This window comes from Lynx canadensis, chromosome E2 (genome assembly GCF_007474595.2).
Source record: "Lynx canadensis isolate LIC74 chromosome E2, mLynCan4.pri.v2, whole genome shotgun sequence".
In the NCBI taxonomy this organism is placed as follows: Eukaryota; Metazoa; Chordata; class Mammalia; order Carnivora; family Felidae; genus Lynx; species Lynx canadensis.
In genome coordinates, this window is record NC_044317.1 from 48,263,083 (window position 1) to 48,279,218 (window position 16,136).

General features: G+C 52.3%; 2 protein-coding genes across 8 annotated transcripts in view; one reads left to right on the plus strand and one right to left on the minus strand.

Moving 5' to 3' along the window:
* The window catches only part of B9D2 (B9 domain containing 2), a 6,401-nt gene extending 1,753 nt beyond the window's left edge, over positions 1-4,648 (minus strand). Inside the window, exons 1-3 of one of the 2 annotated variants that reach the window (XM_030297247.1) lie at positions 4,529-4,648; positions 3,951-4,042; positions 1,123-1,248 (exon numbers count right to left, since the gene is read on the minus strand). In XM_030297247.1, the coding sequence (XP_030153107.1) occupies positions 1,123-1,248; positions 3,951-4,038 (214 nt within the window). In that variant the 5' untranslated portion in view covers positions 4,039-4,042; positions 4,529-4,648. Of the gene's footprint in view, positions 1-1,122; positions 1,249-3,950; positions 4,043-4,464 lie in introns of both variants that reach the window. The other variant, XM_030297246.2, reaches the window with a different exon arrangement.
* TMEM91 (transmembrane protein 91) overlaps positions 1-15,560 on the plus strand; it is a 20,895-nt gene extending 5,335 nt beyond the window's left edge. Inside the window, exons 1-5 of one of the 6 annotated variants that reach the window (XM_030297239.1) lie at positions 4,692-4,891; positions 8,369-8,473; positions 11,586-11,824; positions 14,493-14,642; positions 15,154-15,560. In XM_030297239.1, coding sequence (XP_030153099.1) covers positions 8,389-8,473; positions 11,586-11,824; positions 14,493-14,642; positions 15,154-15,312 — 633 coding nt within the window. In that variant the 5' untranslated portion in view covers positions 4,692-4,891; positions 8,369-8,388 and the 3' untranslated portion in view covers positions 15,313-15,560. Of the gene's footprint in view, positions 1-4,691; positions 4,892-8,368; positions 8,474-10,477; positions 10,621-11,585; positions 11,825-14,492; positions 14,643-15,153 lie in introns of those variants that run through there. The other 5 variants (XM_030297244.1, XM_030297241.1, XM_030297243.1 and 2 more) reach the window with 5 other exon arrangements.
* The last annotated feature ends 576 nt before the right edge of the window (positions 15,561-16,136 follow it).

The following is a 16,136-nucleotide window of genomic DNA, read 5'->3' on the forward strand; positions in this document are numbered from 1 at the left end:
GACAGACCAAGAGACCAGAGAGAGAAGTGGGGGGGATTTAGGATACATTCCAAAGGTAGAGCCAAAGGGATTTCTGGGTGGGCAGAGTGGGGGTTGAGGAAAGAGGAGGCAAAGACAGTGACCGTACTGGAGGATGTGGGGTCTGCAGAACTGAAGGACAGTCGCCTGCCTCATACTCCGGCCCATCAGCCACAGGCAGCCAAAAGAATCTTTTAAAATTGAAATCTGACATGTCTGTCACGGGCTACGGCTCCCGAGCACCTTCTGGAGATGGCCTCAGCTCCACGGCCTGTCCCCTGTCCCCTGCCACCTCACCCCTGGCCCTTCTCCTGTTTACCCTCGATCCTCCAAAGGCCCCTGGCTCACTTTCCCCTTTGGGCCTTTCATACGCAGCTCTCTGCCTAGAACCTTCTTCCATCCCTCTGCCGTACAAGTTCCTACTAGCCCTTCACAGCAAAGCTCAAACACCCCCTCCTCCAGGAAGCTCTCCCTGAATTCCCTCGCAGTCAGGCTTCTCCTCTGGGCTTCCCTACCCTCTAGGATCCCCCATTCCAGTCCTGCCCACTCTGGGATGCCACTATCTGGGACAGCTCGGTCTCCCCCCGCAAGAGATGGTGAATCCGATGAGGACAGGGCTGGGGGGCTGTCTCAATCACCAACATTTCCCTGGCATCGCCCAACACAGGCTGGGCGCAGGGCAGACGCTCAGTAAATATTATTTGTATTGTTGAAACACATGTCATGTTGACTTAGGCTGTTTCCTAGAATCCACTCCTCTCCAGTGATCTAAATTTTCCACGAGAAAAGGCTTTCTGATACCCTTCCTCCCCCGCATACTCGCTTCCCCTGTGAGCAGCTGGGGAGCCAGGACTGCAGAAACAGCTACCAGCCCTCTCTCCCTCATCACCCCCTCCCAGCTTCCTCCTGATTGAAGCCTCCTGTTTGTCTCTTCGAAAGCCACCTCCCCTCTCCCCCTGGTCCCCACCTTCCCCTCACCCCCTGCAGCCCTGGCCGGCCTAGTCTTGCACACCCTAGAGCCAGCCTGCAGAGAGCCTCTCTGGGACCAGGCCTGGCCAGGAAAGGGCCCCAGAGGGCAGCCTGGGGCCCAGGCCGGGAACCCACCTTGGAGGCCTTTGGTGGCGAAGTGCAGGTCGATGGGGTGGGACCAGTAGGCCATGTCCCCTACTTGGGGGGTGTCCACCTGTGTTTGGCCCTCCCGTATGCCCGACAGGAGCTTCCACGCTGCCCCTGCAGGGAGGGGTAGGAAGCAGACATCAGGAAGGGGAGGCCATTGTGGCTGGAGGAACCTGTTTCTCCCTGGCTTTGGGGGGTCAGGGGTTACAAAGTGTGGACTCTAGAGCCAAATGTCTGGGTTCAAATCCTGGTACTACTTCTCCGTGCCTGTGCAACCTTGGGCGAGTTACCTTCCTCTGCCTCGGTCTCCCCTTCTGTAAGATGGGTGTCCTCCTGACACATCCCTCATAGTTTTCTGAAAAGATTAAACGAGCTAATACACAGAAAGCCCTCAGCACAGTGTCAGGGGGGCAGAGTGAGTGCTGGGTAAGTGTTGGATATCATTTTCTGACTCTTCACCCCATGTTTAGAGGCCTAGTCCAAGGACAAAGATGGGGCCAAGGATGTCCCTTCAAGAGCACCAGCACAGGGTGAAAGGTGCATAATAATAGCAATCCTCCCGAGGGTGAAAAGAATAGCAAAAATGCACTGCTTCCTGAGTGCCAGATGCTGTGCTAAAATCAATTCACTTAATCTGCCCTCTAGGGCTCTAAATCCCCTCCCCACCCCCTAGTTTAGACTCTCCTCTGTAGCCCACAAGGCCCTCCATGGCCTGGCCTATGCTCCCTTCCTGAACTCCTCTCCGACCACTCTCCTGTCACCACCCTCTAGCCTCACTGCCCCCATTTCTGTTCTCTTCCCCCCACCCCCGGGGCCTTTGCACTGGCTGTTGACTCTGCCCAGAAAGCTCTGCTCCTGGATGTGCCCTTACGTGGCTTTTCCTCATCCTTCAGGGATAGGCTCCAGTGCCACTTTCCCAGAGGGGTGCTCCCTCGCCCTCCTATCCAAACACGAGTCCCTGTCTCATCATCTCCTCTCATTTCTTCTGGTACCTACCACTGTCAGTAACCAGTCTGCTCATTTTATTTCCTGTCTCCTCTACTGGGAGCCCTAGGAGAGCATGTCTGTCTCTTGTATACTGCTGGGTCCCCAGGACTTCAAACTCAGGATCTTTGTACACAGAAGGTGCTCAATACATGTTTGCTGGACAAGTAAGGGCTCCTAGGAGGTGGGTGCTGATATAATCCCCATTTTATAGGTAAAGAAAGGAGAAGGAAAGTCACTTGGCCATTTAGTCCCCCGAACACTTATTGAACACCTGCTGTGGGCCAAGCACTGTCGTCCATGCTGGGCACAGCAGGAACGCAGTTTACCAATGTCCCACAGTGGCGCTGGACTCAAACTGTGCTCTGACTGCAGGGCCCAAGCCCTTTATCTGGCTGCCCCTGAGCTCTCTGCTGGATTAACTCCCCCCCCACCACCACCACCAAGAGCCCTCTGAAATAATAAAAATCATGTTGGTGATCTCTTCCTTCTGGGCCAGATGAGGAAAGTACCAGGCCTTCAGTCAGGTTCTTCACTTACGAGATTTCCCAACACCCCTATGAAAGACAAATATTCCCACTCTACCACTTTACAAATGAGGAAAATGACGCTCCAAGTGGGGGACGGGAAGGGGGGGAGCGGTCAGCACCTGGCCAGGGTCACAGAGCAGGTGAGTGGTGGGGTCCAGACTGGAAACCAAGTCTGACTCCAGGGTCTGCCTCTCATCTGCTCAGCTGGAGGACTCCAATTTCCCTGGGGGATCTCAGCCACCACTCTACCCACTAGGGAAATCGCAAAGGACCCAGGGCCTCCAGAGATGAAGGCGGCAATAGCCACGCTATTTCATGAGCATTTATCTGTGCTGGGCAACACACCCAAGGCTTTACTAACAGAACCCCAACCAGTTTCTACACAAGTGAGGCAAACGCTAACTGGGTCAGGCCCTCTTCTCAGTGCTGGTTGATATTCATTTAGTCCTTACAACAACCCCATGAAGTTAAGTATTGCTATTATTCCCATTGTACAGACAGGGAAATCAAGGCAAAGACAAGTGCCCAAGGTCACGTAATTAATATGCGGTTTTGAACTCAGGCAGTCCACTCTTAACACTCTGCTGCCTCTTAGCTGCTATTAGCTTCCTTTTTAGACAAGGAGACTGAGGCCTAGAGAGGTCAAGTCCAAAGGCCACCACTCAATAGGTGAGGGACTTAGCATTTGAGCCCAGATCCGGCAGGCTATGGCCCTACCCTTGATGCTATGCTGTCTCTGATGGGGAAAACTGGGGCTTCCAAAGTCTCTCCTGCACCTGTGTGGATGAACCTGAATGACTGATAGAAAGGGGTTCCTACATTCTCACAGAGAATTATGAATACAGTAGGGTGGCCTCTTCTCTGTAAATCTGGGATGGAAACCCATTTTACAGTAAGAATTTAATACATGGAGACTGTTAAGCAACGAATGGAGATGGGAGAGGGACCCAGGCCCCCCACACCCCCCAAGACAGTGAATGAAGTCCAGTGGGGATAGGCTGTCTAGGGTTTTGAGGATTGGGAGTGTGTCTGTGTGGGTGGGGTGGGGGGGAATCTAGCCTATAGTCCCATATCCTCAGGGGCTTTGTGTTCAGAGAAGGGGAGCCAGAGCTCCCACAGATACGAGATGGGAAGAACAAGGAAGGAGTGTGAGATTCACATTGTCAGAGGATGGTCATGGCTAGGAGTCCTGAGAGCCAATGGAAGAGGAGGATCGGGGACTAGGCGAGGGAGTCAAGGAAGGGGAGTAGAAACTCTGGGCTTGGAGGTCTGGGTGGGGAAATGAACCAGGCCCCAGAATACCTGTGTGGATGCCCCACTTGCAGAAGAGGCTACTTTCCGAGAACCCGGTGGCCCCCATGATCTGCCCGATCACGTGCACCTCAGCCATGGCCCTGAGGGAAAAATGTAATCACAGCCCTGTGAAGTAAGTGTTCTATTATGTCCACTCGACAGATGGGGAAACTGAGGCCTACCAAATAAGGGGCAGTAGGATTCCAAGCTAGTTTCGTCAAACTACTGAGGCTGCCGCCTTAACCATGGGCCTGACCGCCCCTCCAGGAGAGCCCGGGAAAAATGACGGGGGGTGAGGTGAGAGCTGAAGGAGAAGCTGGCATCTCTCTACCCGCTTCTAAAATAACCTCTTCCTTAAACTCAGGGCATCGGAAAGCCCCGCCCCAAAGGCCCATGGCCCCGCCCACAGGCACAAAAGCCCCGCCTCCTCACGTCGGATCCCGCAAGCGCCAAGAGGCGCAGGCCTTTTAAGTGCAGGGCCGCCTTAGCCCCGCCTCTAAGCCCGGGCATGCGTTATTCCTACCTCAGAGCACCTAACGGTTAGGTCGGGCCAAGAGACAGCGGGGATTGCAGTTCATGGGCCTGACCTGTCCCTCTCTCCGCGGATGGTGACTTCCTAGGCTTGGCTCGCGCCTCTCCCAGGACCTTCCCGGCAGCGAGAGACCTGAGGCGCTGATCCCTCCGAAGCTGCGCCCGCCTTCGGGCTCCCTGGTTGTTGCTGGGGCAACAGCAGCCTCCTCCCCTAGTCTTGCACCCGCCCTGCGGGTCGCTAATTGGCCCTAGCAGTCTTCGGGGCGGGGCTAATATGTGATGGACGTTTTCTCTCCCCCTCTCCATTTTGGGAAAAGCGTCTCTCCGCACACTCAAAGGTTCCGCCATTTGGGGCGTGGTCGGGCAGCTGCCATCTTGAGTGTGGCTGAGGAAATTTGCGCGCCAACTGTTTCTGCCAGGTACCTTCCTCACAAAATAAGCGGTTCCATCCACGCTGCCTGCCTCCTCGAACGCTCTCTCCCAGCCAGGACCACAAATCAGACTTGACCCAGGACCAAAGGGGAATCTCCCTCAAGGTCACTGCCTGCATCCCCCTTATGAAAAACATTCTTCCTCCTTCTGAGAAACTCAAGTTGGGGAGAGGGGTTTTCCTTCCTTTTTGGGGGGTTTCCTGTGGCTCCTCACGGACTGATAAATCCAACTTCCTTCTCAGAAATACTGTTAGTGCTGATTCTGAGTAAGAAGGGAGCGTGGGGGAAAGTGGATGAGAAATGAGGAACTGAGGCCTCTTTTTTCTGCAGAAAATCTGGTTCTTGAAGGCTGGACTCTGCCAGCAACTGGTCATGTGCCCCTGCAGGTCTCCAGGTCTATTATCTCATCTGTGTAATGGGTACAAGTAGAAGGACCGAGTCCGACGCACCGACATACTCTGATTTCGTGAGCAGTGTGCCTTCACCCTCCAACTCCACTTGAACCCTAGTCCCTATTCCTCTAGGCCAGACCAGGAGTCCAAAGGAAATTCATTTTTCGACTTTTCCCAAACAAAATGAGGCTACACAAGTGAGCATCCCGAAGTCAAAATTATAGGGAGGGGGCAACATTCGAATAGAATAGTATTAATATACAGAAAATAATTCAATAGGATTACATTTCACTAATAGCTATATTTGAAAGCTACCATTTACTGAGTGTATTTTCTATGCCAGACCCTGTAAACTGATCGTTTTGATTGCATGATTTTGTTTAATCCTGAGACATCCCACAGGGCAGTTAATATCAGCTTTGTTTAAGATGAAAAAATTGGGGCAAAATCATTTGCCTTAAATCACATTGATTGTAGTTCTTACTCTGTCCCTAAACTTGATGTTATTAACCTCTCTGCTGTCCTTCCTTTCTTGGATACACGTCTTTCAGTATCCAAGGGCATATGGAGGTTGTGCCTGGGTATCATGCAAGACTCCATCACTAACAGCGCACCTGACTTCAGCTCAGGTCACCATCTCCCCGACTGTGGGTTCGAGCCCTGCGTCGTGTCGGGCTCCTTGCTGACAGCTCAGGGCCTGGAGCCTGCTTCGGATTCTGTGTCTCCCTCTCTCTCTGCCCCTTTCTTGCTCATGCTCTGTCTGAAAAATAAAGTAGCATTAAAAACTAAAAAACAAAACAAAACAAAACTTCCCACATCCAACCAGTCGAATCCTGTCAGTGCTCCTTCTTATTTTTTTTTTCTTTTTTTTTTTTTTTTTTTTTTTTTTTTACAGGTTTTCTCCCTACTGGTTGATATTAGTGATTAAGAAAATGGTTCCCAGGTCAACTACCTAGATGTAAGTCTCAGCTCTTCACCTTCTGTGTGACTTCTAGCCTCTCTGTATCTTGCTTTTCTTTTCTGTAATGTGAGGATGAATGATAGGCCCCATCTTGTTGGACTGTTGTCAGGACTTGATGAGTTAATATATGAGGTTGTTTTAAAATATGCTCATACTGGAGCCCTCGGGTGGCTCAGTCAGTTAAGTGACCGAGACTTGATTTCGGCTCAGGTCATGATCTCACGGTTGGGGGATCCAGCCCCAAGCCCAGCTCTGTGCTAAGTGTGGAGCCTGCTTGGTATCCTCTCTCTTACTTGTACGTGCTCACTCACTCTCAAAATAAATAAGTTTAAAAACTTAAAAAATAAAATATGCCCACAATTAATTTTATTTATTTATTTATTTATTTATTTATTTATTTATTTATTTATTTATTTTAGTAAGCTCTATGCCTGACTGTGGGGCTCGAACTCACGACCCTGAGATCAAGACTCACATGCTCTTCAGGATGAGCCAGTCAGACACCCCTAGCCACAGATTCTGGGATGTGCCTTCTTTCTTTTTTAATTTTCTTTTATTTTTTAAATTTATTTTTTTTTAATTTTTTTTTTCAACGTTTTTATTTATTTTTGGGACAGAGAGAGACAGAGCATGAACGGGGGAGGGGCAGAGAGAGAGGGAGACACAGAATCGGAAACAGGCTCCAGGCTCCGAGCCATCAGCCCAGAGCCTGACGCGGGGCTCGAACTCACGGACCGCGAGATCGTGACCTGGCTGAAGTCGGACGCTTAACCGACTGCGCCACCCAGGCGCCCCTAAATTTATTTTTTAATAACTAATTTTTTGAGAGAGAGAGAATGAACAAGCATGGGGGCGGGGAGCGTCAGAGAGAGAGGGAGAGAGAATCCTAAGCAGGCTCCATGCCCAGCATGGAGTCCCACACGGGGCTTGATCCCAAGACCCTGGGATCATGACCTAGGCCAAAATCAAGAGTTGGGCACTTAATCGACTGAGCCACCAGGTGCTCCGATATACCTTCTTTCAATTACGTGGAAACCAGTTCCTCTCCCCTTGAGTCTGAGCTTCACTCAAAACTTCCTCGTAGCCAATAGAATATGGCAGAAGTGTTGCTGTGTGACTTCCGAGACTAGGTCATAAAAGGCGTTGAGTCTTCCTCCTTGCTCTTTCTCTCGGATGGCTCCGATGGGGAGGTCGGCCACCACCATGTCGTGATGGCAGAGAAGCAGCCATTGGAGAGACCCATGTGGAGAAGAACTAAAGCCTCTTGCCAGCAGCCAACACCACGTGCGTGATCCGTGTTGGAAGCAGATCTTCCAACCCCGGTTAAATCTTTTTTTTTTTATTATTTTTTTTTTTAATTTTTTTTCGACGTTTATTTATTTTTGGGACAGAGAGACAGAGCATGAACGGGGGAGGGGCAGAGAGAGAGGGAGACACAGAATGAGAAACAGGATCCAGGCTCTGAGCCGTCAGCCCAGAGCCTGACGCGGGGCTCGAACTCACGGACCGCAAGATCGTGACCTGGCTGAAGTCGGACGCTTAACCGACTGCGCCACCCAGGCACCCCTACCCTGGTTAGATCTTTAGATGACTATAGCTCTGGCCAGCATGCTGACTGGAACTTCATGAGACACCTGGAGTCATAACCACCCAGCCAAGCCATTGCCAGATTCCTGACCAGCAGAGACGATGTTAGCTGATAAATGTTTGTTTGAAGCCACCAGGTGTTGGGGAATGATTTGTTATGCAGCAATAGGTAATTAGTACAAATGTCTAATGAATTTAGGACAGTGCTGGAAAATAGGAAGCACTGTGAATGTTCGCTATTGTTGATTGGTCTTCGCGTTGTTACTTTTGAAATGGAATATTTCACGTATCCTTTTGTTTTTAGATTAATTTCTTTAACCTTTATTCATTTTTGAGAGACGCAGAGAGACAGAGCACGAGCGGGGGAGGGGCAGAGAGAAAGGGAGACCCAGAAGCTGAAGCAGGCTCCAGGCTGTCAGCACAGAGCCTGAGGCGGGGCTCGAACTCACAGACTGTAAGGAAATATATTACATTTTCTTCACCCAGTCCTCTACTGATGGACACTGGTGTGATTTCATCTTCCAGATGTGGCGAATAACACTGCTATGAAGCGTTACAAATACTTCTTCAAGACCCTGCTTTCAGTTCTTCGGGGGTACGTACACAGGAGTAGAAATGCTGGCTCCTCTGGTAATTCTATTTTTTTTTTTTCAGTTTTATTTTATTATTTTATTTTATTTTATTTTATTTTATTTTATTTTATCTTATTTTATTTTATTGTAAGAGATAGTGAGAGTGGGGGAAGAGGGAGAGAGAGAGAGAATCCGGAGCGGGCTCCACACTGTCGTGCGGAACCCAGGAGCCCCAAGATGGTGACCCGAGCAGAAATCAAGAGTCAGTCGCCGTCAGACACAGAGCCTGCTTGGGATTCTCTCTCTCTTTCCCTCTCTCTCTACCCCTCCCCCCACTCTCCATAAACTTAAAAAAAAAAAAAAAAGTCAACAGGCTTGTGAGTATTCATGCCCCCATCCCACAAATAGTTACTGAAGGGCTACTTTGTGCCAGGCACTGTTCTAGGCCCTGAGGCACAGCGGTGAACAAAAGGGACAAAAGGGATCGAATCCGGCTCCTGGAGTGGATACCGATGTGGGAGGAGTCAAACTACAAAGGATAGAAAGATATCATATGTTTCATAGTGATTAGCTGCATGAAAAAAACAACCAGAGCCGGGTTAAGGAGATAGTAGCAGGTTATCTCTCCCAGATAACACAGTCCTGCTGCAGGTCCCTCTCTTCCCTCCCCTGCCTGTCGTCTGCCAGAAACTCTGCCTGCGCCAAGTTGCACTTGCAGACACCATCTGCTCTCCCTGGGAGTGGGGCCCGTGCCAACTCCAGCGTCTGGACTCTTGGCACGGAGCCCTGGAGCCCTGGAGCAAGGGAACTCTGGCCAGCCCCGCATCAGAGGGGAATCGTCCAGTTTGACTGGGCCTAGTGATAAGGAAGGCTTCTGGGCAGAGGAAGCCAGTGCAAGCTGGGTGGACTCCATGAGGGAGAGAGTCCTCCGGGGTGAGGAGTGTCCCTTACCGAGACTGATGGGAGCCGGAAGTTGGTGATAATACTCCTAAACATCATCAAACACACTCAGAGTGCCTATATTGCCAGGCTTTGGGTAAATGGTGGACGCTGGGTATCGTGCCTGATCTAAGTGCTTTACGGATGTTATCACGTCTAAAAGGCAAGGAGTGTTTAGCCCATTTCACAGATGAAAACATGAGGGTTCCGAGGGGTGATGCCATTGTATCGAGGACACAGAGCAGGTGCCCGGAAGAGCCTGGAAAGGAACTCGGGTCTGTGTGGGTCTAAACACGGTCTTGTAACCACCACTTGCGCCACCTGATAACCAGCACATCACCCCATTCCTGGCCCTCTCCCACCTCGGCCTCCTTTGCGTGGAAGCTCCCACCGTACCCTTTTGCCCTATTTTCTCCCCTTCCCTTGGGCCAGCAAGGAAAACAGCCCTGGGGTACAAATCTGCCGGTCCTGGCTCCAGCTGTTTACCTCGGCCAAGTGAGCGCACACCTCTGACCCTCAGTCTCTTTATCTGTAAAACTTTAGATGGAAATAGAGCTGCCGAGAGGAGTCAAAGCCACCGTGATTGTAAATCCCCTAACCCACCGGCCAGGGGTCCGGGCTTAGACCGCACTCAGTGAACTAGCGTCAGGCTCGCAGTCAAGAACCCAACCTCTCTGCGCCTGTTTCCTCCTGCGTACAACAGGACAGTAAATGACAGTGTCTCTTCAGTCCTTGCGAGGAATAAATGTCTACGCGTCCATGCACAGCACTGAGAGCAGTGCACACAGTTAGCCGCTGTTGCTGTTATTATTATTGGGCAGGGAGAGTGGCGGGGCGGGTGGAGGCGGGCCGAGCCAGAAAGGCCCTGGAGAATCGGGGGCGCCCCCTCCTCCACCCCGCAGCGCTTGGGCCTGGGCGAGGGGAGGGTCGGGGCCCACCGTCCCTGGAGTCCCCCGCTTGCTCCCACACACCCGGGGTGGCAGGGTTTCCGTGCTGGGCGCTGACGTCGGCCTTCAAGGCCCCCTCCCGGGCCGCGGCGGAGGGCGGAGCCGGGAGCCCGCCCGCCGCCCCGCCCCCATCCCCGCCCCCGCGCGCTGCGGGCCAGGGGCTCCGAGGGGGAGCCCAGAGGAACGCGCACAACCCGCACCCCCCAGGCCCAGATCCCAGGGAGCGCGGGGCTCGCTGAGTTCAGTCACTTGCGGGCCGCAGTGTCCGGGCGAGTGTCGGTGCAGGGGCCCAGGAGGTCCCAACATATGGCCGTGGGCGGTGAGTGAGGGGCACAGGTGGGCGGCACTGCTCCTCCCCTGGGTCCTAGTGTTGGGGATGGGGAGGCAAACGTTGGTGAGGAATCGGCTCCAGCCAGGTTTGGTGAGGGCGGGAGGCTTGGGCCCTCAGGGGGGATGGTGGGGTGGCATTATTCCTTGAGGTTGAATGTGTATGAGGGTGGTGGGTTGGGGCTGTTATGGGGGAGTTGTGCAAAGGTGGATTCTGGTAAAACAGGAGGTGTGGGGGAGCTGATGAGTGTGCAGGCAATTGTGTAGGGCCGTGGATGTGGTTGGAGTAGGAGAGGGGTGCTTGGACCGGGTGTTTGGGGCAGGTGTGCAAGGGAAGTGAGTGATGGGAACAATGGAGAGTGTCTGGGATGCATGCGTGGGAAGCCTGTGCGTACGTGTGCAAATGGGGGATCTGATGCTAGGGCGGCTAGGGGTGTGCGAGGAATCATTTGGGATGAGTGTGTAAGCGGGTTGGGGGCTCCAGAGGAGTGTTTAATGGGAGCTGATGTTGTTCAGGGCAAGTATACAAGGAGCCATCGGGGAGATGAATGCCAGCAGGTGGAGGTGGGGGTTGGACTGGAGTGGATGAATATGTGTGGCAAGGGTTTGGGGTATTCAGTGTGCAGACTTGCAGGTGCAGGGGATGTGTAGTTCATGGGGCAAGTAAGTATGTAAGACACGGTTTGGAATAAGTGTGCAACAGGTATGTGGCTTTTGCCTGAGGAGACAGAATCCCAGAACTGAATGTCCAGACCCCTGAGTTGTCTTCACAACTTGGCCCAGCGTCTTTTAGTCTTGGGGCCTCAGTTTTACTATCTGTAAAATGGGTCTGATGGTCAATGAGCTAACTATCGTCTCTGCCAGGAATCTCTCCAGAATCAGGAGTCAGGGGAAAGATGGTGAGACTTTGTTATAACTGTTTTTGTTTTTTTTTTTTTTTCTTTCCTCTACCTCCAGAAAACCCTTCCCAGAGCCTCTCCCCAGTCATGGACAGCCCCAGTCTTCGAGAGCTCCAACAGCCTCTGCTGGCAGGTGTGGGCTGTGGGCCCCCCATCCAGAAGCCTGGTGAGCCCCAGCTGGGGCCTCCCTTTGGAGAGACAGCCTTTGCAGAGTCCCTGAGGGGTTGGCAGCTCCTCCCACCACCTCTTCCCACTGTGAGCGCTGGCCTTGGGGAGCCAGGGCCCCCTGACCTTGAGGTAGGAGCAGCAGGTCTTAGTGGGAGCTGGGGGAGAGGGAGGCGAACTCAGCTGTGGCCAACACCTGGCTGGCTGGGGTACCTACCTTCAGCCTGGGGGGTCTCACTTCCCACTGCATGTGGACTTCCTAGGTTCCTAGTTATGATTTTTGCTGTTCTGGTTTCTTCACCTTTTTCTCTCCAGATTTGTCACTCATCTTTCTTCCCTTGTCTTTGGTTCTCTGTCTTCCCTCTGATTTCTGACTCCCCTATTCTCTGATTTTCTCTCTCTTTCCGTGCTGGCCCTGGTCTCTTCTTTTCAAATTAATGTGTTAATTTGTATAATTTCTTATTCCTTGTATCTACTGTGAAGCTTGTCTTTTATATTTTTTTCAAGATTTTATTTTTAAGTAATCTCTTCACCCAATGTGGGGCTCAGACTCACCGCCCCGAGATCAAGAGTCACATGCTCTTCTGCCTGAGCCAGCCAGGCGCCCTGCTTGTCTTTTATTTGTTACACATGGTTTTCCAGTTACTATTCCTGTATAAGAAATCACCTCAGGGGCGTCTGGGCGGATCATTTGGGTGAGCATCCGACTTTGGCTCAGGTCATGGTCTCAAAGTTCATGGGTTTGAGTCCTGCGTTGGGCTCTGTGCTAATGGCTCAAAGCCTGGAGCCTGCTTCAGATTCTCTCTCTCTCTGCCCCTGCCCCCTGCTCATGCTCTGTCTCTCTCTCTCAAAAATAAATAAACGTTAAAAAAAAAAATCACCTCAAAACTTAGTTGCTTAAAACAGCAACACTCATTATGGCTCATGGTTTCCATGGGTCAATTTGGGAAGGACTTGGTTGGGTGGTTCTGCCTCAGGGTCTTTCATGAGGTTGCGGTCAGCCGGCGGCTAGGGCTGAAACAGTCCATGGCTGAAGCAGCCGGGAGCTGGGTGGGTATCGCTCTCTTAACCTTGGGGCTTATAAATGACTCTCCCCTTGCAGGCTGGTTTGGGCCTCCTCACAACATGGCAGCTTCAGCATACTTCGCGTCCTTATGGGCCTTCAGCCTCAGCATGAGGGCTCTGGTAAGGCAGAGGCTGCCTCACCTTTTCTGACCTATGCTCGGAAGTCATGTGGCATCACTTTCACCACATTCTACCAATTATGAGTGAGTCACAGCCTGCCCAGACTCAAGGAAAGGGGACACAGACCTCACCCCTTGGTGGGAAGAGTATCAGTCACACTATAAGGGCATGTGGGATGAGAGAGATGGCTGTGGCCATTTTTGGAAACACAGCCAACCACATTGTGGCAGTTAGCATCACTCTGACATTGTATGTGTCTGATAATTCCATTCTTTGAAAAGTTTGAGGGCCTTATTATTAGTATTGTTATTTTTAAAGTTTATTTATTTTTGAGAGAGGCCAAGCACGAGTGGGGGACGGATGGAGAGAGGGAGACCCAGAACCTGAAGCAGGCTCCAGGCTCTGAGCTGTCAGCACAGAGCCCAACACGGGGCTCGAACCCACAAATTGCAAGATCGCGACCTGAGCCGAAGTCGGTGGCTTAGCCAACTGAGCCACCAGGCATCCCTTGAAGGCCTTATTGTTTCTGCTACTTCTCATTTATGGTTTCATATGTGCCTGGTTATGTTTGGAATGTATGCTGGTCATCATGTTTGAAAAATTATTTTTATTTTTATTTATCTTTTAAATTTTAACGAGGCTCCATGCCCAACGTGGGGCTTGAACTCATGCCCCTGAGATTAAGGGTCGCGTGCTCTACTGACTGAGCCAGCCAGGTGCCCCTGAAACATTATTTTTAGGACTATTATTTTGTGGCCTAGGCTGAAGGTACATACCATTGAGAAGATTTGGTTTGCTTCTGTCAGCCACCTGGGGTCATTACCAGTTAGAGATCACTTTTAATCTAGTTCACAGTTTGATTGAAAGGCTATTTTTCTGGGATTGGCAAATGCCCACAGCGCAAAAGAGGCCTCAGTTCATCTGACCTCTCTGCTAACTGATTTTAATTTCGGTTTTGGCCTTATAGGAATTACTTAAAATCGTGTGAGCTATTTGATGCAAGATTTAGAAACAAAAAAACAAAAATATTTTTTAAAATATAGAATTTCTAGTTGTCAGCAGGCAGGTTTGTCCTAGTAAGTTAGGTCACTAGAGCTGTCTCTCTCTCTTTTTAAAGTTTATTCATTTATTTTGAGAGAGAGAGAGAGAGCGCGCACATGGGAGGGGCAGAGTGGGGGAGAGAAAGAATCCAGAGCAGGCTCAGCACCACCAGCGCAGAGCCCGATGTGGGGTTCCAACTCATGAACCTCGAGATAATGACCTGAGCTGAAATCAAGAGTCAGATGCTCGCTCAACTGACTGAGCCATCCAGGCGCCCCCACCCCCCCAACCCCCAATCTATCTCCACTTCAGGGGCTGCGAGTGGCCCCGTGACGTCTTTGAAATGGAACATAAAACTTTGGGTGTGAATGGGGCTCTTTGGAAACAGGGTACACAGCTTCCCCTCAAAGGGATCCAGGATGTAGAGAAGTTCAGAGCCTATCTCCTGGAACATTTTTCTTTCTTGCTGTTTCTGGGGAGGCCCTGGTATTGGTCTTTGGGGGCTGTGGGGAGCAGAGCAGTGGGGCAGGGAAGGTAGGTGGAGATGCCCACCCAGGCCCTCTCCCACCCATAGGATGCATCATCCAGTGACAGCGACTCGGACTGGGATGGGGGCAGCCTTCTCTCCCCGCTCCTACCCCACGACCACCTTGGCTTGGCCGTCTTCTCCATGCTCTGCTGTTTCTGGCCTGTGGGCATCGCTGCCTTCTGCCTGGCCCAGAAGGTCAGTCTGTGGGTGTGGCTGGGAGGGGGCTGGATGTAAGAGAAAAGTGCATTCAAAACAAAGCAGAGGTGCTATATGTGGGGGGAAACCAAGGTGGAGAGAAGGATCTACATAGGAACATTGAAGGGTTAAATGAGTGTTTCAGAGTGAAAGCCCAGAGTGGTGGTTCAGAACCTGAGCTCAAATCCTAGGTCTGACGCACTCTTAAGACTTTTGGACAAGCCACTTAACCTCCCTGTGCCTCATCTGTAAAATGGGAATAATTCTTCCCTCTGGTTCACCATGAGGTCCCAACGAGTTAGAACAGTGGCATAGAGTAATAGATGTATATTTTTATTACCCAGCCAGTCTCCCCTGTGCCCGACCACAGTAGCGGCTCCCTGGTTTTGGAATCTATGAATGAGTGCGTGGGTGTACCGGCGTGGGAGGGGCTCGGGGAAGGGTCTGGGGCTGCGGGAAGCAGGGTGGGATGAGGGGATGCCTGAGTCACCGCTGCCCAACGCCTCCACAGACCAACAAGGCTTGGGCCAAGGGGGACGTCCAGGGGGCAGGGGCTGCCTCCCGCCGCGCCTTCCTGCTGGGGGTCCTCGCCGTCGGGCTGGGCGTGTGCACATATGCGGCCGCCCTGGTGACCCTGGCCGCCTACCTGGCCTCCCGAGAGCCGCCCTAGTTGCCCGCGCGGCCCTCACTGTGAATCAGGGGCCGGCACCGGGCGCGTCGGCGGGCAACGTGGAGAATCCGGGTGGATGAGGCGGCGGCAGCAGCGGCCACCGCCTCCTTCCTGGCCGCCACAACGAGATTAAACTCCAGACACTCTCGCAGCCAAACCTGTGTCTGTGTGTGTATGTGTGCGAGGGTGCGGAGACCAGGAAGGGGCAGGCTGTCCCCAGGGTGCTCCGTGACAACTCGGAGCTGGAGAAGGGGAAACCCGAGGGGCAGAGTGTTCTCTTCACAGCGCGGTGGTCCGCAGAACATTAGAGAGCGGGGCGCCAAGTGCTCACTCCTCAGCTGTGTAACCTTGACCCATGTGACCGCTCTGAGCCTCACATCTTCCCGTCTGCAAAATGGGGCTTTCTCCGCACCTGGGAGCTATGAATGGGCCATCCACGAAAAGGGCGGTATCCCTCAGCTCTTTGCACAGCAAGCGGCTGAAACTCAGCTCAGACTGCTTTAAGCATCAAAAGGCAAGGAGGCTGAAGCAGAACTGGACTCAGGGGCCCAAATGAAATGAAGGCTCTGGTCTCTCAGCCTCCTGGCCCTCCTTTTCTGTTGGCTTCATTCTGTGCAGGCTTCTGGAGAAGCGTGGTCCCAGGAACTCAGGTGCCCCAGAGGTCCTCCTCCCTGGGGATCCCTCACAGGGTGGCCCTGATTGAGAGGCAGCCCCATGGGAATCACACAGCCAGAGACCCAGAGAGCTACAGCCTTGAGGCACTGGCCCCCTGGCCCCCACCAAACAGGCGCTGCTGGGGGCACAAAGTGCTCCCTAACAGGGTC